This window comes from Dendrobates tinctorius, unplaced genomic scaffold (assembly GCF_039654945.1).
Source record: "Dendrobates tinctorius isolate UK_male_01 unplaced genomic scaffold, ASM3965494v1 ptg000203l, whole genome shotgun sequence".
In the NCBI taxonomy this organism is placed as follows: Eukaryota; Metazoa; Chordata; class Amphibia; order Anura; family Dendrobatidae; genus Dendrobates; species Dendrobates tinctorius.
This window is the reverse complement of record NW_027361870.1, coordinates 6,279,332-6,300,530: the sequence shown is the minus strand read 5'-3', so window position 1 is coordinate 6,300,530 and position 21,199 is coordinate 6,279,332. Positions and strand designations below refer to the sequence as shown.

General features: G+C 47.4%; 2 protein-coding genes across 2 annotated transcripts in view; one reads left to right on the top strand and one right to left on the bottom strand.

The window, feature by feature from the left end:
- Positions 1–899: 899 nt before the first annotated feature.
- Positions 900–10,555, bottom strand: PNO1 (partner of NOB1 homolog). The gene is made up of 7 exons (XM_073553790.1): positions 10,262–10,555; positions 8,123–8,272; positions 7,582–7,665; positions 3,504–3,564; positions 3,075–3,192; positions 2,837–2,907; positions 900–1,303 (listed from the first exon to the last, which is right to left on the bottom strand). Exons 1-7 carry the CDS (start codon positions 10,415–10,417, stop codon positions 1,236–1,238), a joined length of 708 nt encoding a protein of 235 aa, XP_073409891.1. The 5' UTR covers positions 10,418–10,555; the 3' UTR covers positions 900–1,235.
- A 4-nt stretch (positions 10,556–10,559) lies between these two features.
- DNAAF10 (dynein axonemal assembly factor 10) overlaps positions 10,560–21,199 on the top strand; it is a 32,972-nt gene continuing 22,332 nt past the window's right edge. Inside the window, exon 1 of the mRNA XM_073553789.1 lies at positions 10,560–10,917. Coding sequence (XP_073409890.1) covers positions 10,732–10,917 — 186 coding nt within the window. The 5' untranslated portion in view covers positions 10,560–10,731. The remainder of the gene's footprint in view (positions 10,918–21,199) is intronic.

Genomic DNA, 21,199 nt, shown 5'->3' with positions numbered 1-21,199 from the left:
CTATCTGTACGGTACCATCAGGGTATAAGGAAAATGGAAGTTTAAGCAACCCTGCTAATCAGAGAGCTCGGGGCCCCTGGATGTGAGAAGAGGCTCGGCGCACCACTACACCCATTCGTTTTACACACCCCACCACCTATATCACTGGTGGTTGAAAACACTGGGTTGCACACCCAATAACCATTTCCATGATGAGTATTTGGGAAGTTTTGATGTTGCAGATTTTCTGTAGCTATTAGCTACATTTGGTTATTTGTGTTTTGTTGAGAACACTTTTTATTTAGGCTTGCATGGTCGATAAGGGGTTAAGACCCTTTTATAAGAAAAAGTCCAGCTCACCAGTTATGACATCCCAGAAATCAGAGCACGGAACCGCCGTGTCAGGACGTGAAACACAGCAAAATAAGGGAAATATCCAGCTCCACGATATAATGAGAAAAACAATTCTTTATCCACTTGATATTTCAAGCATGGAGGATAAAAGTATCAGCATAGATAGCAGCAAATCATGCATTATCAAGGCGTCATGACTAAGGGTGTTGCAACACCCAAAACGCGTTGATAGTGCATGATTTGCTGCTATCTATGCTGATACTTATTTCAAGCATGGAGGATAAATCTTGTGGATAAAGAATTGTTTTTTTTCACTATATCGTGGAGCTGGATTTTTACCTTATTTTGTTAAGACCCTTTTAGTTGCAGTTTTGTAGTAAAAGTTCTAAATTTGACCAAAAGAAACCCATTGGCCCATATGTTCTCCTTCCATAGATTTCCTCATAAGAATTGGGATACGGAAATGACACAGTCACTGGGGACAAAGCTTGATGTGAATAAAAGTCTCTGTACTGCGCTGCAGAGGATGTTGGGGGACCCAAAATGTGTATAAGATGTAGAGAAAGTGAAACTTGTAAATAATTTATTGCATCTTTTCTGGATTTTTCAGTATTTGGCATGTAAACCTCTTCAGTCCTCCATAAAAGAAGAGCAGAGTGCATAAAAACCTGGGATGGGTGTGCATTACACCACCTGGTCTGCAAATAGAGCTTTAATTTCCATTTGTATATTCTGTATATATTCCCATAATAAAATATACAATAGATTTTCATAATCATGAGAAATAATTCAGGATAAGAGGTCTTCACCTCCCCTTTATCCCAGCCGAGTGCAGTAAAAACTGTGAGGAACATCGATGGGGTAAGAGTTTGCTGCACGATGGTAGTAGGTTCATTATAGGGTTAAAACCGATCGGCTGCTCTGCTTGCCACTGCACGTATATTTCCATAGACTTTGGATATTGGGCTTCCTGTTGGGATAAGAAAATTAAACAAAAGTCACCAACAATTAAAAAATCAGATAAATGAAAAATCCAGGAATTGTGATAAATGGAACATTAGGATCTCTAATAGGAACCTTTCTAAGCTTTGCTGGGGTTCCCCAATACTATACACATGGAGTTTTCTGAAGGAGGACACTTGGTGTGATAACAGAATGGAGAATCTTAAATGATCTACAATAGCTACGAACTACTTATATTGTATTATTTTACTTGCTTATATGGCACCATCATATTCCGCAGCTCTGTCCGCAGTGAGGCTCATAATCTAGATTCCCTATCTGTATCTCTTTGGAAGGAAACAGAGAACCAGGAGGAAACAGAGAACCCGGAGGAAGCCGAGAACGCGGAGGAAACCCACACGAACACGGGAAGAACATACAAACTCCTTGCAGATGTTGTCCCTGGTGGGATTTGAACCCAGGACCCCAGCGCTGCAAAGCGAGAGTGCTAACCACTGAGCCCCCATAGCACTGTTTCACAGCAAATCATAAGTCACATAGCAGCCCCCATTACTGGAGATGAAAAAAAAAAATGATTTGCAGGACCCCTGAGCCAGTGGCCAAGCCGGTAGCATCAAGCCAACAAGCTAGAGTTCTGTGAACCGTGTCTCACCTGCCAGCATCCCAGGCTCCTCTTCCGATTACTAGGCCTAGCACATCATGTGTGTCATACCCCAACAATAACAATGAACCAGGCCTGGTAATCAGAAGAGGCGTCCAGCAAACTTTTTTTTTTTTTTGCTCAACTCTACTCATTACTATTCCACCTTGTGTCCGGCTTACAGCGAGGTCTTATATCGGGGTCACAAGATCGTTTCTAACTTGAGGTGCAGGTTTAACAAACTGATCAAAAACACATTACTGTATACAGCGGTTTACGGTTGTCCACAAATTCCACCTATAACTAACAGGTTAATTCAGAGGAGGCTAAACAGTACGAGAGGCAGATGATACATGAATGCGTTACATAGCGAGGGACCTCCACCTGGAAAATGAGCTTTTTGGGTGTTGGTGTCATTTCCTAGATAGCAGCGACAATGGCTGTAGAAACACATGTAACTTGCTACTCAGCCTTCTCTGGAGGTGGCATATTAGGTCTGTAAGAGTTAAAAGGAATCGGTTAGCACAAAATGACTGCCCAAACCGAGCACAGACGCCCCCTGCACCCTTGTTGTGGCCAAACCGTTCAGCGCCCTTTCACACCTGCTTGTTTTCCATCCATCTCTCCTCTTCTTTCACTCACAGCTTTGGCTTTATTGGAGTCAGAGATCGATGGAAACCAAGTAGATGGGAAGGTGCGATGAGCGGCCGGGTGGCACCAGAGGTGCACTGTGTGCCAGTGCTTGGTTTGAATGGTCTTTGTGCTGGAAGTCTCCCTTAAAAACCCAAGTATGTCATCTTTGGAAAAGAGCAAACCATCCAAAGACCAAGTCTGCATCACAGCCAGGAAAAGTGGAAGTGGTCATCGCGAGCAGCCAGGTTTGTAGTGGCAGCTACTTACCCAGAATCAGGTTACATATCGCTGTTCTCGCCATCTTGATGTTTTGAAATGATCCCAGAATATGTATTTTTCTACCATAAAAAAAAAAAAAGAAGAACACAATACAACACCGGTTTTACATAATTGTCATGCAATTATCATGATTACAGTCCTGATTGTCAGGAGAACCAGGGCCAATAGGGTTAGAAAGGCCCGATGGGCGTGAGGTGTGACCCCGCGCCCCAAACTCTATACTCACGAGTCTGCAAGGACGATCCGGCTCCTCGTAACATTCTCAATGGTGAACTTGGTCTTTCCTCCTTTTCCAGCGATTCTTCCAATAGCGCGAGAAAGATGGTCGCCCTTCAATGGCTTGACTGTGAACGGGGGAGGAAGGAAGGGTGAAAATCTAAAACACTACGAGCGGAGAAAGAATCAGCTGAGCGGAGCTCAGAAAGAGACAGATAAGAGTTAGAAACTCTCCCATTGGACCATCAGCAGGAGCTCACTGAAGGATTCTCAGTTTACTTATTCTGCAGCCAGCCACAGCTGCTATAGGGGGCAAATGATGCAACAGTTTTTATGAAATCCAATTATAATTTCATTAAATATTTTGCACCATTTGCCTCCTGCGTGCCTGTCCTATGTGTCCATGTAAACGTACGACTTCTACCGTTGCACAACTCACCATCTGTGACTTCAAAACTTTCTAAGAAAAGATCGTCGAGTCGAACCAAAGCCAACGCATCCTGGAAAAGACGGCGTGCATTAATAATCATATAACAGGCGAGTTTGTAATAGATCTCAGAAATCTGCTTATTTCTCCTCCTCCTGGACTCTATATTTAGTGAACACAGATATTCCTACCACTGAACTAGGAGATGGCAGTTTTTGCTTTGAAGATTCTATGGAGAAGAGGAAGGAGCTGGAGTTCTCATAGAACTTTATGAGCACCAACTGTCATCCAAGTAATGGGAAAGTCTGTACTCACTAAAGACAGATTGGACCCCCGAAATGACAATAAATGATCAGTCCTGGAAAAGAAAGAAGATTTCACTAATAAAAATATATTACACAATTTGTTAGGCAAATTTCCAACGGATGAGAGATGATCTTGGTGCAATTAACTGGGACGATATCCTGAGACATAAAAATACACAAAGAAAATGGGAGACGTTTATTAGCATCCTGAATAGGACCTGTGCACAATATATACCATATGGGAATAAACATGAGAGAAATAGGAGGAAACCACTATGGCTAAATAGAGCTGTAAGGGGAGCAATAAGAGTTAAAAATAAAGCATTTAGAGAATTAAAGCAAGTAGGTAGTGATGAGGCATTAACTAAATACAGAAGATTAAACAAATTCTGTAAAAAGCAAATCAAGACAGCAAAGATTGAGACAGAGAGACTCATTGCCAGAGAAAGAAAGAATATTTTGGGATTATTTTTAAACTACATAAATAGTAAGAAACTAAAAAATGATAGTGTTGGCCCACTTAAAAATAGTCTGGGTGAAATGGTGGATGAGGAAAAAGCCAATATGCTAAATGACTTTTTTTCATCAGTATTTACACAAGAAAATCCCATGACAGATAATATGATCAGGGATAAAAATTCTCTGTTAAATGTCACCTGGTTAAGGCCTCTTTCACACTTCAGTTTTTTGTATCAGTTCAAATCCGCCAAAAAGGCAGACAAGCAGATCCGTTCTGAACGGATGTGAACGGATGGCACAGGATCCGTTTTCAGACTGATCCTGTTAAAGGAAACGCTGGTCGGGAAAGAGAGAGAGAAAGAGAGAGAGAGAAAGAGAGAGAGAGAAAGAGAGAGAGAGAAAGAGAGAGAGAGAGAAAGAGAGAGAGAGAGAAAGAGAGAGAGAGAGAAAGAGAGAGAGAGAGAAAGAGAGAGAGAGAGAAAGAGAGAGAGAGAGAAAGAGAGAGAGAGAGAAAGAGAGAGAGAGAGAAAGAGAGAGAGAGAGAAAGAGAGAGAGAGAGAAAGAGAGAGAGAAAGAGAGAGAGAGAGAGAAAGAGAGAGAGAGAGAAAGAGAGAGAGAGAGAGAAAGAGAGAGAGAGAGAAAGAGAGAGAGAGAGAAAGAGAGAGAGAGAGAAAGAGAGAGAGAGAGAAAGAGAGAGAGAGAGAAAGAGAGAGAGAGAGAAAGAGAGAGAGAGAGAAAGAGAGAGAGAGAGAGAAGAGAGAGAGAGAGAAAGAGAGAGAGAGAGAAAGAGAGAGAGAGAGAAAAAATTTTTTTTCTTCATTTTGTCCGGCAACCAGAAAGAATTTCGGGTTAAAGTTGTCTCTGGAGGATCCGCCAGAAAAAAAAACGTTGCAAGCTCCGTTTTGAAATCTTTGAGGATGGTGACGGACAGCAACTTTTGGCGGATCCTCAAAAAAAACGGATGAAACGGACAGCCATCCGTCACAATCCGCCATTAATGCAAGTCAATGGGGAAAAAACGGATCCTCAAAAAAAAATTGAGGATCCGTTTTTTTTTTCAAAACCTGGCGGATTGTGACTGATTGCAAAAAACTGAAGTGTGAAAGGGGCCTAACCCAGCAGGAAGTACGGCGGCGTCTAAAAATCACTAAAATTGACAAATCCCCGGGCCCGGATGGGATACACCCCCGAGTACTGCAGGAATGAAGCACAGTCATAGATAGACCATTATTTTTAATCTTTAAAGATTCCATAATAACAGGGTCTGTACATCAGGACTGGCGTATGGCAAATATGGTGCCAATATTCAAAAAGGGGACAAAAACTGAACTTGGAAATTATAGGCCAGGGTAAAATCCTGGAGGGTTTTCTAAGAGATGCTATACTGGAGTATCTGGAGAAGAATAACCTCATGACCCAATATCAACATGGGTTTACAAGGGACCGTTCCTGTCAGACTAATCTGATAAGCTTTTATGAAGAGGTAAGTTCCAGACTGGACCAAGGGAATGCAGTGGATGTGGTGTAAATGGACTTTTCAAAAGCTTTTGATACGGTGCCACACAAAAGGTTGATACATAAAATGAGAACAATGGGGATAGAGGAAAATATGTGTAGGTGGGTTAAGAGCTGGCTCAGGGATAGGAAACAAAGGGTGGTTATTAATGGAGCACACTCGCACTGGGTCATGGTTAGCAGTGGGGTACCACAGGGGTCAGTTTTGGGCCCGCTTCTTTTTAACATATTTATTAATGACCTTGTAGGGGGCATAGAGAGTAGAATTTCAATATTTGCAGATGACACTAAACTCTGCAGGGTAATCAATACAGAGGAGGACAATTTTATATTACAGGAGGATTTATGTAAACTAGAAGCTTGAGCTGATAAATGGCAAATGAGCTTTAATGGGGATAAATGTAAGGTCATGCACTTGGGTAGAACGAACAAGATGTATAATTATGTGCTTAATTGTAAAACACTGGGCAAAACTGTCACTGAAAATGACCTGGGTGTATGGGTGGACGACAAACTCACATTTAGCGGCCAGTGTCAGGCAGCTGCTGCAAAGGCAAATAAAATAATGGGATGCATTAAAAGAGGCATAGATGCTCATGAGGAGAACATAATTTTACCTCTATATAAGTCACTAGTGCGACCACACTTAGAATACTGTGTACAGTTCTGGTCTCCGGTGTATAAGAAAGACATAGCTGAACTGGAGCGGGTGCAGAGAAGAGCGACCAAGGTTATTAGGGAACTAGGGGGTCTGCAATACCAAGATAGGTTATTACACTTGGGGTTATTTAGTTTGGAAAATCGAAGGCTTAGGGGTGATCTTATTACAATGTATAAATATATGCGGGGACAGTACAGAGACCTTTCTAATGATCTTTTTACTCTTAGACCTGTGACGGGGACAAGAGGGCATCCTCTACGTCTGGAGGAAAGAAGGTTTAAGCATACTCACAGACGCGGATTCTTTACTGTAAGAGCAGTGAGACTATGGAACTCTCTGCTGTATGATGTTGTAATGAGTGATTCCCTACTAAAATTTAAGAAGGGACTGGATGCCTTTCTTGAAAAGTATAATATTACAGGGTATATACACTAGTCTCCTTAATATTGCGTTGATCCAGGGAGCTAGTCTGATTGCCGTATGTGGAGTCGGGAAGGAATTTTTTTCCCCAATGTGAAGCTTACTGTTTGCCACATGGGTTTTTTTTTGCCTTCCTCTGGATCAACGTTACGGCAAGTTAGGACAGGATATGGGTTGAACTAGATGGATTTAAAGTCTTCCTTCAACCTTAATAACTATGTTACTATGTATGTGGACCAATTATTTATGAAAATAAAATTATAATGATGGTTACTCTTCAGGCCAATAGAGGAATGCTGGGTTTGACAAAAACAATGAGACTTATCTAATAGTGGTATCAAAATTGCCAAAAACATTCTGTAACCAGCAAAGTCACAAATGCAATTAAATTCTCTCACCATGAGAGATTGCAGCATTGCTGACTGGCTAAGAGCAGCTCTTCCCACAATGTCCTTTCTAGTTGGATGCCAGGCCTGGTACGCAGCGCCCAAGCTGGTCCAGGCCGGCTGTACGGTGGGTGCTCTTCTCAACCACCGGTATTAATTTCCTACTTTTCGGAGAGTCTGAGGGTGTCCGTATATGATGCCACCGAGCCGCGTCACCACCGCGGTATAAAGCTTATGGAGTTAGCGCGCCGTACTCAGCAGATTTCCCTCGTCAGGTTTGGTCTTCTCTAAACCGAGTGCACAGATCACATACAATCCCAGCCGGGACACAAGAGACCTCTCACCTCCACCTGGAAGCCCAGGATAAAAGCCCTCACAAAATCCGCTGCTTTCGTTAAGGCGCCGACGTCTGTCGTCTCTTTACAAGTCTGGAGAGGAAACAGAAAAATAATAATAATGAGATGATATATATTCATTATACAGAGGGTCAAAGGGGTTGTCCAAGTAAAAATAACACTGTGGCTTGTGATTGGCTGCAGCCGTCCGGTGACTTGAGCAGCACATCACTGGAATTCACTGGATGTTTTTCTTACAAGTCACTTTAACGCTGCAGCCAATCACAAGGTCCAGCAGCTGGATGCACCAAGATGTTTGCGCTCTTGTCTGACACAGATCAGGTGGGCACTGCAGCCACACACCCCACCGACAGACCAGGCAGACAACTAACGACCTAGGGGCCCGGAAGTTACAGAAAGACCAGACCTACTACCAGCCCTTCATCTGCAACGCCTCATTTCAGTGCTGGGAAGGAAGGTCAGGATTTCTGGATTGTCAGATGTCGGATTAAAGAACAGAACATCAAATGACTTTTGCCCCCGCTCTCACCCGAATTTCCACATTTCTGGTTTTCAGGTTAAAGCGCACTTGAAGCTGTAAGTTTTCTACGATCGGAGTAAAGATCTTCATCCAGTTTTCTTTCAGCGGGGTGTACCTGTGTGACGGGACCGGGATCGTCCGCATTTCATCTCTGTCTCCCTGTGAAGATAAATCCAGAAAGGTTATCCCAAAATCAACAACGTCGTCGAGAGCGCGGCGGCCCAGCGACGTCGTCGAGAGCGCGGCGGCCCAGCGACGACGACAACAACGTCGTCGAGAGCGCGGCGGCCCAGCGACGACGACAACAACGTCGTCGAGAGCGCGGCGGCCCAGCGACGACGACAACAACGTCGTCGAGAGCGCGGCGGCCCAGCGACGACGACAACAACGTCGTCGAGAGCGCGGCGGCCCAGCGACGACGACAACAACGTCGTCGAGAGCGCGGCGGCCCAGCGACGACGACAACAACGTCGTCGAGAGCGCGGCGGCCCAGCGACGACAACAACAACGTCGTCGAGAGCGCGGCGGCCCAGCGACGACAACAACGTCAAGAGCGCAGCGGCCCAGCGACAACAACGTCGTCGAGAGCGCGGCGGCCCAGCGACGATGACAACAACGTCGTCGAGAGCGCGGCGGCCCAGCGACGACGACAACAACGTCGTCGAGAGCGCGGCGGCCCAGCGACGACGACAACAACGTCGTCGAGAGCGCGGCGGCCCAGAGACGACGACAACAACGTCGTCGAGAGCGCGGCGGCCCAGCGACGACAACAACAACGTCGTCGAGAGCGCGGCGGCCCAGCGACGACGACAACAACGTCGTCGAGAGCGCGGCGGCCCAGCGACGACAACAACAACGTCGTCGAGAGCGCGGCGGCCCAGCGACGACAACAACGTCAAGAGCGCAGCGGCCCAGCGACAACAACGTCGTCGAGAGCGCGGCGGCCCAGCGACGATGACAACAACGTCGTCGAGAGCGCGGCGGCCCAGCGACGACGACAACAACGTCGTCGAGAGCGCGGCGGCCCAGCGACGACGACAACAACGTCGTCGAGAGCGCGGCGGCCCAGAGACGACGACAACAACGTCGTCGAGAGCGCGGCGGCCCAGCGACGACGACAACAACGTCGTCGAGAGCGCGGCGGCCCAGCGACGACAACAACGTCAAGAGCGCAGCGGCCCAGCGACAACAACGTCGTCGAGAGCGCGGCGGCCCAGCGACGATGACAACAACGTCGTCGAGAGCGCGGCGGCCCAGCGACGACGACAACAACGTCGTCGAGAGCGCGGCGGCCCAGCGACGACGACAACAACGTCGTCGAGAGCGCGGCGGCCCAGAGACGACGACAACAACGTCGTCGAGAGCGCGGCGGCCCAGCGACGACAACAACAACGTCGTCGAGAGCGCGGCGGCCCAGCGACGACGACAACAACGTCGTCGAGAGCGCGGCGGCCCAGCGACGACAACAACAACGTCGTCGAGAGCGCGGCGGCCCAGCGACGACAACAACGTCAAGAGCGCAGCGGCCCAGCGACAACAACGTCGTCGAGAGCGCGGCGGCCCAGCGACGATGACAACAACGTCGTCGAGAGCGCGGCGGCCCAGCGACGACGACAACAACGTCGTCGAGAGCGCGGCGGCCCAGCGACGACGACAACAACGTCGTCGAGAGCGCGGCGGCCCAGAGACGACGACAACAACGTCGTCGAGAGCGCGGCGGCCCAGCGACGACGACAACAACGTCGTCGAGAGCGCGGCGGCCCAGCGACGACGACAACGTCGTCGTCGAGAGCGCGGCGGCCCAGCGACGACGACAACAACGTCGTCGAGAGCGCGGCGGCCCAGCGACGACAACAACGTCAAGAGCGCAGCGGCCCAGCGACAACAACGTCGTCGAGAGCGCGGCGGCCCAGCGACGATGACAACAACGTCGTCGAGAGCGCGGCGGCCCAGCGACAACAACAACGTCGTCGAGAGCGCAGCGGCCCTGGCGACAACAGCCAACGGCGAGAGCGCAGCTACTGTGACAACATCGAGAGCGCGGCGCCCCGGCTGCGACGACTCCTGTTGCTTTAGGCTGCAGTTCTCATCCATGCTCCTGGGCACCGGCTCCTGTCCTGCGCTCCCTGCTGGCTCCAGCCCCCGTACCATTAGCTTGTCCCCGGATATCGGTGGGAAGCTCGGTCTCTTACTGGGCTGCTCCCCAGTCTCCATCGGCTTCTCCTCGGCCGCCCGCCGCTTCTTGCCCTTCTTGGTGACCACGGTGAAGGCCTCCCCGGAACCGGCCGCGTTCTCCACCTCCATCGTTACAACGTCTCTCCTAGCACGTGCACACCGGAGACATCCGGGGGAAAAAGAGGCGGGGCTAAGCTATAAGGCCGAATGGTAAATGCTAGACTGTATGGGCTCCTTCCAGGTGTGATGTCATTTCCAGGGGCGTGTCATACCGGGAGGGGCGTGTTCTGACAGCAAAGGCAGGAACAGAAGAGAAGCCTTTCGTCCGTCTGGACGCTGGTGCCGCGTCTGTGAGCAGCAGGACCTGGAAGTATACGGTCTAGGCTCAACCCGTCCTTTAGTGTCGGCGCTGGGGGCGAGCACACACTGGTTGGGTTGCAGCGATGTCGTCGCCGTTAGAGAAGCCGCAGATCATCGCTCACGTCCAGAAGTCGGTGAATTACACCTTGTTCGATTGCAAATGGATCCCCTGCAGCGCCAAGTTCGTGTGTCTGGGGAATCTAGCGAGAGGGAGCGGAATCCTGCAGATCTATGAGATCCAGCACGGGGAGGCCAGGCTCCTCCGGGAGGTCAGTACCGGTGCAGTCGGCCGGGCAGTGTCCGCCATCTGCAGCGAGATATACTCAGTGATGTGCAGGGTGAACAGTGTCCGGTGTGTGCGCTGTGTGTACACGTTGTCATGGTAACCAGTAACTGCCGCACACGGAGGAGGAGACGGTGCTGCTGAGAATGGAGGAAGTGGCGCGGCGGCCCCCCCATGATCTCCCCCCATGATCTCCCCCCATGATCCTCCACTGTCTGCCCCTCCGGTCACACTGTGCTCGACGTCAGCCTCTGAGAAGCTTAAAGGGAAGGTCCAAAGGCAAAGTACCTGAGCTCCTAACTCCATCTCTAGTTAGTCCCATAATCTACACCATTTTCTAATATACTGGCTTTCAGAAATTCCCTGCTGTTCCCCGACTACATCATCCACCGGCTCTGCTACCTGTGTGATGTCGATTCGTTTGAGAATCCTACTGCATGCCGGGATACTCAGTGTCATCAGGGGGCAGAGGCCGCGGTCACTGCCACAGCCCCCAACGTCCCACTAAAATGAAGCCTCATCAGTGACCCTTGTTTCAGGGGCTGTGCCATCCCTGCGGCGTTCCCCCCCCCCCCCTGTACACAGCGCTGTCCCTGCGGCTCCCCCCCCCCCCCCTGTACACAGCGCTGTCCCTGCGGCTCCCCCCCCCCCCTGAACACAGCGCTGTCCCTGCGGCTCCCCCCCCCCCTGTACACAGCGCTGTCCCTGCGGCTCCCCCCCCCCCTGTACACAGCGCTGTCCCTGCGGCTCCCCCCCCCCCCCCCCTGTACACAGCGCTGTCCCTGCGGCTCCCCCCCCCCCCCCCTGTACACAGCGCTGTCCCTGCGGCTCCCCCCCCCCCCCTGTACACAGCGCTGTCCCTGCGGCTCCCCCCCCCCCCTGTACACAGCGCTGTCCCTGCGGCTCCCCCCCCCCCCCCCCTGTACACAGCGCTGTCCCTGCGGCTCCCCCCCCCCCTGTACACAGCGCTGTCCCTGCGGCTCCCCCCTCCCCCCGCGCACAGCGCTGTCCCTGCGGCGTCTCCCCCTGTGCCCGCTCAAGACCCGCTCAGTGCCCGCTCAGGACCCCGGCACTTGCCCCGCTGCTAACGCCGGCCCTGTCAGCAGCCACCGGGACACTGACAGAGGCTGCAGGGGAGCGTGGACATGATCTGGAGACGCCAGGGACCTCCACTCTGCATCGGTAAATTCGAAAAATTAACAAAAAACACCTGCAAAGGCTTCCTAAGCGTTTATAAAGGTCCCTTAGGCTGTGGGCACACGTAGCGTTTTAAAACGCTTACTAAAAACCGGACTCCTTCCCAGAAATCGCGCGGTTTTACCACGATTATGATCGCGATTTTGCCGCGATTTTCGCGTGCGATATTCAAGCACTTTCCAAGCGATTTGAAGCATCGCTTGGAAAGTGATTGACAGGTTGGTCACACTCGTCAAACATAGTGTTTGACAAGTGTGACCAGGTTTTTACTATTGAGGCCGCCTATGCGGCATCAATAGTAAAAGATAGGATGTTAAAATGCTAAAAAAAAAAAAAAAAAAAAAAAAATCAGGGTATATTCACCTTCCGGCGTCCCGCGCTGCATTCCCGGGCCTCAGCGTTCCCAGCGATGCCTTGCGAGACCTGTGATGAGGTAGTCTCGCGTTGCTATAGCGATCTCGCAAGACCGCTAGAGTCACGCGAGACTACTTCATCACAGGGCCTTGCCGCAAGGCATTACTGGGAACGCTTAGGCCGGGAATGCAGCGCGGGACGCCGGAAGGTAAATATACCCCAATTTTTTATTTTTTATTCTTTTTTTACAGGGTTATGGTACCCAGGGCCTGGAGGACAGTCTCCTCTCCGCACCGTGGGTACCAACCGCACATGAGACGCTTAACTTCGCGCATGGTGGGCATAGCCACATGCGGGAAGTAAGCGGTTCTCATGCATTCCTGTGGGTGCGGAATCGCGGCAATTCTTTGCGATTCCGCACAAAGAATGAGCATGCTGCGATTTTTTCCGCGATGCGATTCCGCCGCGGAAAAAAGCGCAGCATTAGCACAGCATGTGCGGAATGCCATAGGAATGCATGGGGGGCGTTCTGTACACGATTTTTAAGCGTTTTCGCGCCGAAAATCGCGGCAAAAACGCTTAAAAATTGCTACGTGTGCACACAGCCTTAGTCTGTTTCAGTAGGCTCCACAATCATGGGGAAGACTGCAGACTTGACAGATGTCCAGAAGGCAGTCATTGACACACTCCACAAGGAAAGTAAATTTTTCATTTCATTTGGTAATCAAGGTCTCAGAGTCTGGAGAGACACAGTCCAAGCGCTTGATTGAGGTCTAGTGTGAAGTGTCCACAATCAGTGATGGTTTGGGGAGCCATGTCATCTGCTGGTGTAGGTCCACTGTGTTTTATCAAAACAAAAGTCAGTGCAGCCGTCTACCAGGATTTTAAAGCACTTCATGCTTCCCTCTGCCAACAAGCTTTTTGGAGATGGAAATGTCATTCTCCAGCAGGACTTGGCACCTGTCCACACTGCCAAAAGTACCAATACCTGGTTTAAAACCAACAGTATCACTGTGCTTGATTGGCAGCAAACTGACCTTAACCCCATAGAGAATCTATGGAGTATTGTCAAGAGGAAGATGAGAGACACCAGACCCAACAATGCAGACGAGCTGAAGGCTGCTATCAAAGCAACCTGGGCTTCTATAACACCTCAGCAGTGCCACAGGCTGATCGCCTCCATGTCACACCGCATTGATGCAGTAATTGATGTAAAAGGAGCCCTGGCCAAGTACTGAGTTCATTTACTGAACATACATTTCAGATTTTAAAATCATGTTTTCAAGCTGGTGTTATAAAGTATTCTAATTTACTGAGAATATTGACTTTTGGATTTTCGTTGGCTGTAAGCCATAATCATCAACAGAAATAAACACTTGAAATAGATCACTCTTTGGATGCGGTAAGCCAAGCCATCGACTCTGACTCCCCAATTTCCTTGACTCGGACTCCACAGCACTGCTTAAAACTGGCATGAAATTGCCCAAAAGTCAAATGCAGAAAAATAAATTGTTCCTTTCTTAAGGATAAAACGTCCCATTTATTGTATTATTTAAAAATTCCAACATTGTGTAAGATTGTACGAGGGAAACCAATGTGTTTCTAACGTAACGGGCATTATTAGTCATCTTATTCATGGCATGCCAAAACTAAGAATGCTCGTTAAGTGTGAAACATGGACCGTATGTCCTTTTTCTTCTGTTGTCGAGGACTCAAGGTCATTGAGTTCTGGGCTCCAAAGAGTGTCTTTCTGAGAATGGAGGTGAGATGGTTGTCCCCCTCCCGTTTTCTCTTGGTGGTCAGCACAGATGCTTTGCAGAGCTGATGTTGTCGGGGTAGCTATTGAGGGAGGGCTAAATTAACCCTTCACGGTTGAGCCAGTGATGTCCAAATTATTCCACATAGTGTTGCTAGCAACTCAAATGACCACACGGAGACGGGGGTCTCTGTACGGGAGGATCGAGACAGATCACTAGTCCCCTTTATTCTAGTCACTTTTATAATCTTTTGCTTAATTATGCAATGTTCTCAACTACCAATAGCATCATTTCACTTTATAAGTCAATAATATTGCAAGAAAACCGGAAACTACATATATGGCCGTATCCAAAAGTAGTATAATGGCATATTCTTCAGATTAGTACACACCCGGTTCCCTTATCTTGCACCTGATGGGAACAGTCTGGTTTCATGACAGCCCATCCCAATTACAAAAATTTATCTTACAGCAACAAAAATGGAGAAACGAAACCTTCAGAGAATGGATAAAACGAAACTTCAGCTTTGACTTTAGTTTTAACCCTTCACATTCCCCCCTAGATAATTATATTTTTTTTTTATTTTTTTTTTTTTTAAAACACATGCAGCATCAGAGGTGTTATCCCAAGCTAACAGCTTGAGGGGTACTGGTCTTCACATGACTGATGCCGTAATACCAGTCATGGCTGTCGCGGCGCACCCGTCCCCCTGTATACTGCAGTTCACGAATAACAATTTTTGATGACGGTGGTGGAGATCTTTTGTAGGTAGCCATATGCTTGGCTTCCACGTCTTCATCAAGTAGCCTTTTGAGATCGGTGCAGAGAAGAGCAGGGGCAACGACGCCTTTGGTATCATCATTAGCTGTCTTAGTGCAGAATTTCCTAATACATACAGGAATACACCAAAAAACAAGTTTTAGTATCACATATGCAACAAGGATACAGGCAGCAATGTGTAACAAGCTTTGTAAGATCCCAGCTACCCAGCCCTCAATTCCCTTAAATCAGTTGGCTGGATTAAGAAAGGAGAAGGTGTCTGACCACCAACTGTCCTTTATTACGATCATTGTCTTTATCGTATTGATCTGAGTCTTTGAATATCTTCTAACTTTAACTTTTAACTTCTACCAATAATAATATGGAAAATGCGAAAAACCAAAACATTATGGCCCCTTTATTTGCAATTGGCTTGTTAGGTGATGAGGAAAATTGATAGGGACCATCATACAAGGGTTCTAGTCCGTGCTTCCTGACATGCCTTTTCACGACTACCAAATCACCAGGCTTCAGGTTATAACAGGTGTCAGTTTCTGCTGAATCTGGAAAAGAAGAAGAAACTAGAACATGGGTGTTAGCAAGATTTTTACTAAGCTGAATAACATATTGAACAGCACGGTCAGTCTCTTCTGATAACTGCTGAGGCTGGAAATTTGCAACTGGGGGCCTAGCACCAAACAATATCTTATATGGGAACAAATCATATTTTGTAGTAGGGGTAGTACGGATGTGGTATAGTACAATGAGTAGGAGCTCTGACCATAGAGCCGTAGTCTCCTGCATCATTTTGGTCAATTGTCCCCTCAGTGTGCCATTCAGCCTCTCAACTTCCCCACTGGATTGTGGGTGGTACGGAGTATGGAGGGCTACAGTGGATCCAAGCATTGTCAGAACTTCTTGGTACACATGAGAAGAAAAGGCCAGACCTTGATCACTTTCAACAACTTCTGGAACCCCATATCTGCATATAACTTCCATCACCAGTTTCTTCGCTGTGGTCTTTGCAGTCATGTTGGTAACGGAATGCTTCCGGCAAATTGGAGAACCGGGGCCCAGTAGAATTTTTGCACCAGTGCGAGGGCCTGATTCTTTCCTCGATGTGTAGGCCCATATGGCAATAGCAGGGTACATCCGCTTATTGAGACACACGAGTTGGTCCTTTTTCCAGAGACCATTGTCCATACGTGCCCCATCAGTCTTCCATTGCTTCACCTCTTCCTTTGGAGATATTCTCTGCATCGTCATTAAGCGGTCTCGCGAGGTCCGACAGAAAACTTCAGTCTGTTGTAGATCTTCAGGTTCTTGTAGGGTCAATGCTTCTTGTAACTGTTTACGCTGAGAGCGTGTGGTCACCATAGTTGGTATGGTTGGTTCAACAGGTAAGAGAGCGACGGCTTTTGCTTGCATATCCGCAAATGTGTTGCCAACAGTCTGTGGACTGGTCCTAGGACCGTGCGCCTTAACTTTGATAATGACCACCTGAGTAGGTAATTTGATCGAGTCCATGAGGGTTTTAACAGCTTCAGCATTTTTCACTGGGGTTCCGGCAGTAGTAATAAACCCTCGATTGGCCCATAGAGCCCCAAAATCGTGAGCAATACCAAATGCATACCGTGAGTCCGTGTATATATTAGCCCATCTGTTCTTGGCCAAAGTACATGCAGTAGACAGAGCCTGGAGTTCTGCTTCTTGTGCTGACTGTGAGGGCAGGAGCGCAGCTGCGTGCACTACAGTGTCCTCTGTGGTAACAGCGTATCCCGTGTGGAATCTACCAAACTCGTCAGCATATCTTGAACCATCCGTGTATAACACCAGATCAGGATTTGGAAGTGGATTCTCACTGACATTTGGTGGAGTAGCTGTTTCTTCTATCAGAAATTGGGAACAATCATATTGGAGGTAATCCTCATCACTGCCATCTTTCCTTATAGTTCATTATACCGTCATTCAAGGCATTGTAAAGGGGTTGCATTATGCGGGATGCATCCAGTATCCACTGACAAAAATAAGTGCATAGTCCAAGAAAACGCTGGAGTTCAGTTTCATCTTTTGGGAAAGGAAGCTGGCAGCTATTTTTCTTTCTTCTGCAAGGTATTTGGCACCCTGAAGGAGACAGTGACCCAAGAATATCACTTGACCAAGGCAGAACTGAAGTCTCGAGGGCAAACCCCGACACTTCAGTGCTGCCAGATACTTACGGAGCCTAACAATGGCAAAAGACACCTGCTCATATTTTTTGCAAACTGGTTGGGACTGTTTTGGGCCCCTTTTGGCATCTGTGGGAAAGGCATGGAAAAATACAGATTTCCTCACTGTCTTCATCTACATAGGGATTATATAACATAAGGGCCATCTGGCCATCATCTTGGAATTGTATTCTGGAGCAGAACTGTGATAATAAATCTGCCCCTAATAAATTTACTGGACATGTGGGAGAGATTACAAACTGAGCAGTAACCTCAGGGAAGGGTCCCACAGGGATGGGGTTTATAAAAGTATGTTAATTGGGAGTATTTAGATTATGATTATAAGAGTAGCATCTTGAGAACTTGAGAGTAGCATCTATCAGCGGGAGTGTGACAGTCTCTCTGAAAGTGTCCGAGTCGGCCACAGCACCAACATTGCTGAGGAGCAAGGTTCCTAGTCATAGGATTAGGAGCTGAAGTCTGAGGGGGGGGCCAGAGTTTGCTGTGTGCTAGCAGCCAAGCTGGGCGCGATGGTGGGGGCTGCTGTTAGAGCAGGGGCGGCTGTCACAGCTGCCGCTGTTTTATTTTTCTGTTTCCTTGCTGCTGCAGAACGGGTTAAATTCTTCTGAAAACTTTTTATTACTTTCAATGCATTGTCCGGAGTTGAATTCTCAACGTCAGGTCTAACTGAAATTATTGCCTCTTGCAATTCGGGCCTGAGGCCGGACATCAAAGCTGCCACAAAAAGATGTGTATGGGATTTATTATACAGTGAGAATCCCAGATCTCTAAATACTACCTTAAGACGCCCATAGAACTTCTCGGCAGTCTCCCCTTTGGCCTGTGTGATATCTGTGAGAGAGGTAGCTTGGTCCGCTAATCTATCTTGTGGCCAAACCTTTAAGCATTGCAGAAATCAACACCACTCTCATAGGTTTCGCCATCCAGATTCACATTATACATTATGCCACCCTCAATAATTGGAAAATACCCCTCCCCAACTTTTACTCGAAGTATGTGTAATAGATCTCTTTGGGGAGTGGAATAAATCTCTCGATTTGCTGCCATTTGCCTGTAGAAAGCCATGGGGGAAGTCTCTGGATCGGGTAATTGATTGCAAAGGGTGTCTATTTGGGATGGGGTGAAGGGAGTATACTCATAACCACTAGCAATATTAGACATAGCGGGGACTGAGGCTGGCGGCGGATGATAATAAGTACCGTCAGAGTCTCCCGGTCTCCTTGTACAATTATCATCTAGCAGGGAGACCTCTTCTTTCAAATCATTCTTAACTATTTGTCTGCCTGACACATCAGTCTCGATATCCGTTTCTTCTTTAATCACTTCCTCAATTCTCACACAACAATCACTTTTTTGAACCACAATACATCCAGTCCTTGCCATAATAGACAATTTTTCCTTCTTCAACATAGCAGTAACAGAAACAATCAGAATTCACTTTCTCTGTTCTTCCTAACACCTTCGTTACACAATTCATATGCCAAGCCACAAAATTCTTCTTTATCTTCCACGGATTCTCTCATTTAGAGCTAAATATCCTTACTTCAGTTGTGCACAGTACTGGCGGCCGTTTCAGTCTGTTCCACAGGGTTAATAATCCCCCTCTGGGATTGCCCAAGTTTCAACGCGGTACTCAGTGAAAGGAGGAGGGCGTCTCAGACTATCCCTCCGGACACCTCTGGTTATATATTTTTCCTTCTATATATACCTGAGTTACATATCCTACCCAGTCTTCGATCACATCACCACGCCTGACTCTAACAGTGAATTCAGGATTTCAGGATATTTTGACTATAAAGAGTCACAATCACTGGTCAATCCGAGGTGTCCGTCCCTTATGAGTTTCGGTTCGAGCACTGGGCCCCCAACGGGACCTCACCTCTATATGATTCCACCCATGAATCACCCCACCACGGGGACAAACCTCAGATCCTCTTTGCAGCAACAAGCACAGGAAAACCACACCAACGGTCAGTCTGAACAGTATAACTGCCAACTTACCGTGGTTGTTGTGGGGGATGATCAGTCCCAATTTTCCAGCACCTGTGTCCGCTCCAAGGGTCCTTTGTCTTGTCCTCCGGGGGGGCAGAGGCGTCCCTATTCGGGGGCCCCACGTTGGGCGGCCAGCTGTCGGGGTAGCTATTGAGGGAGGGCTAAATTAACCCTTCATGGTTGAGCCAGTGATGTCCAAATTATTCCACAGAGTGTTGCTAGCAACTCAAATGACCACACGGAGACGGGGGTCTCTGTACGGGAGGATAGACACAGATCACTAGTCCCCTTTATTTTAGTCACTACTTTTAAAATCTTTTGCTTAATTATGCAATGTTCTCAACTACCAATAGCAGCATTTCACTTTATAAGCCAATAATATTGCAAGAAAACCGGAAACTACATATATGTCCATATCCAAAAGTAGTATAATGGCATATTCTTCAGAGTAGTATACCCCCGGTTCCCTTATCTTGCACCTGATGGGAACAGTCTGGTTTCATGACAGCACATCCCAATTACAAAAATTTATCTTACAGCAACAAAAATGGAGAAACGAAACCTTCAGAGACTGGTTAAAACGAAACTTAACTTTGACTTTAGTTTTAACCCTTCACAATGTCCTGGGTACAAATTCCACCAAGGACCACATTCTTCCCATGTTTGTGTTGGTTTCCTCCCACACCCCAAAGACATACTGATAGGGAACTTAGATTGTGAGCCCCAATGGGGACAGTGATGATTTAATGGCAGCATTAATGGCATTACTGAAGTAAAATAAATGCAGACAGCCACAGTCTGACTTAATGCTTGTCTGAACAAGCCTTAAAGGTATAGTCAGCATTTTGACTGCACAGATGTTTTCCATGCAAATTGCCTCTTCAGAAAGAAAGAGGACATTTACTCTACAGCGCCACCTGTAGGTAGCAGCGATGCTACAAGTCACAATCAACCCGTTAACGAGTCTTGTAATATGACTTAGGATACAAGCCAAATCAGAATCTCAATTTGCAGACACGGTGTTTCGAGCTATTGGCCCTCGTCAGTGCAAAGTATGAGAACTGATTTGGCTAGGTGAGAGGCTCTGGACTGAGGTCTAAGGGGTATGGTTTCTCCTTGTGGAGAGTGACATGCCAGCTGTGGCTTGGTAAGGAGGCTTATTCACCGTGCAATGCTCCTCTGGGAAAATAATATGCAAGTTGCCTCTTCAGAAGTTTTCCAGAAATTTGTGCACAATTGATGTTGCAGAGAGAACATTTTCCATAGATATGCTATTTCAGCCCTCGATATGTCGTGCCTAGCTTGTGCCACTGTGAAAGGACCACTCGCTAATTATGCTTTGTTTTTTGATTTTATAAACCCCCCCTCTTAAGCCAGAACTATAGATTTATTTTGGCAAAATTTAGTATTTTTATAATTTTTTATTTCATCTTTGTGAGGCAAAAAAAAAAAAAAAACAGCTGTTCTGTAATGGTTTTTATTTTTTTGCCCCCGAAGTTCACCAGGCAGGATAAATAACATACCGTTATACACTGGGTTTTGATGGACATGATGTCACTTATGTATATATTTCTTATATTTTGCCTAATTTATTTTGGCCTTTTTTTATCTTTTCCCTAAATATAAGTGCTTTTTAGATGCTGGATGGGAATTCTGCAGTCTCCATCCTGCCGGCGGCATCCACAGCTCCTCTTCAGTCAGCCTCGTCTACGTTGTGCGATACTCTGCTAGGATGACGTTGCCCCAGGCCTGCTAGTCAAGACATTAGATGGTGTCAGACAGGAGGCAGTTTGCAGTTTTCCCACTTACCAGGATCCTGCAGATTAATTTGCTCATATCTGCTAGTTTGCCACTTCACAAAATAAAAAACTAACATATAGAATCTGATCCCCTGGTTTTGGAAGCAAGAGAAATACCCTTCTCGCTCTGAATTTGTTGCAGAACTCAATGATATTTATAGAATGGAGTATTTGCTGATTCA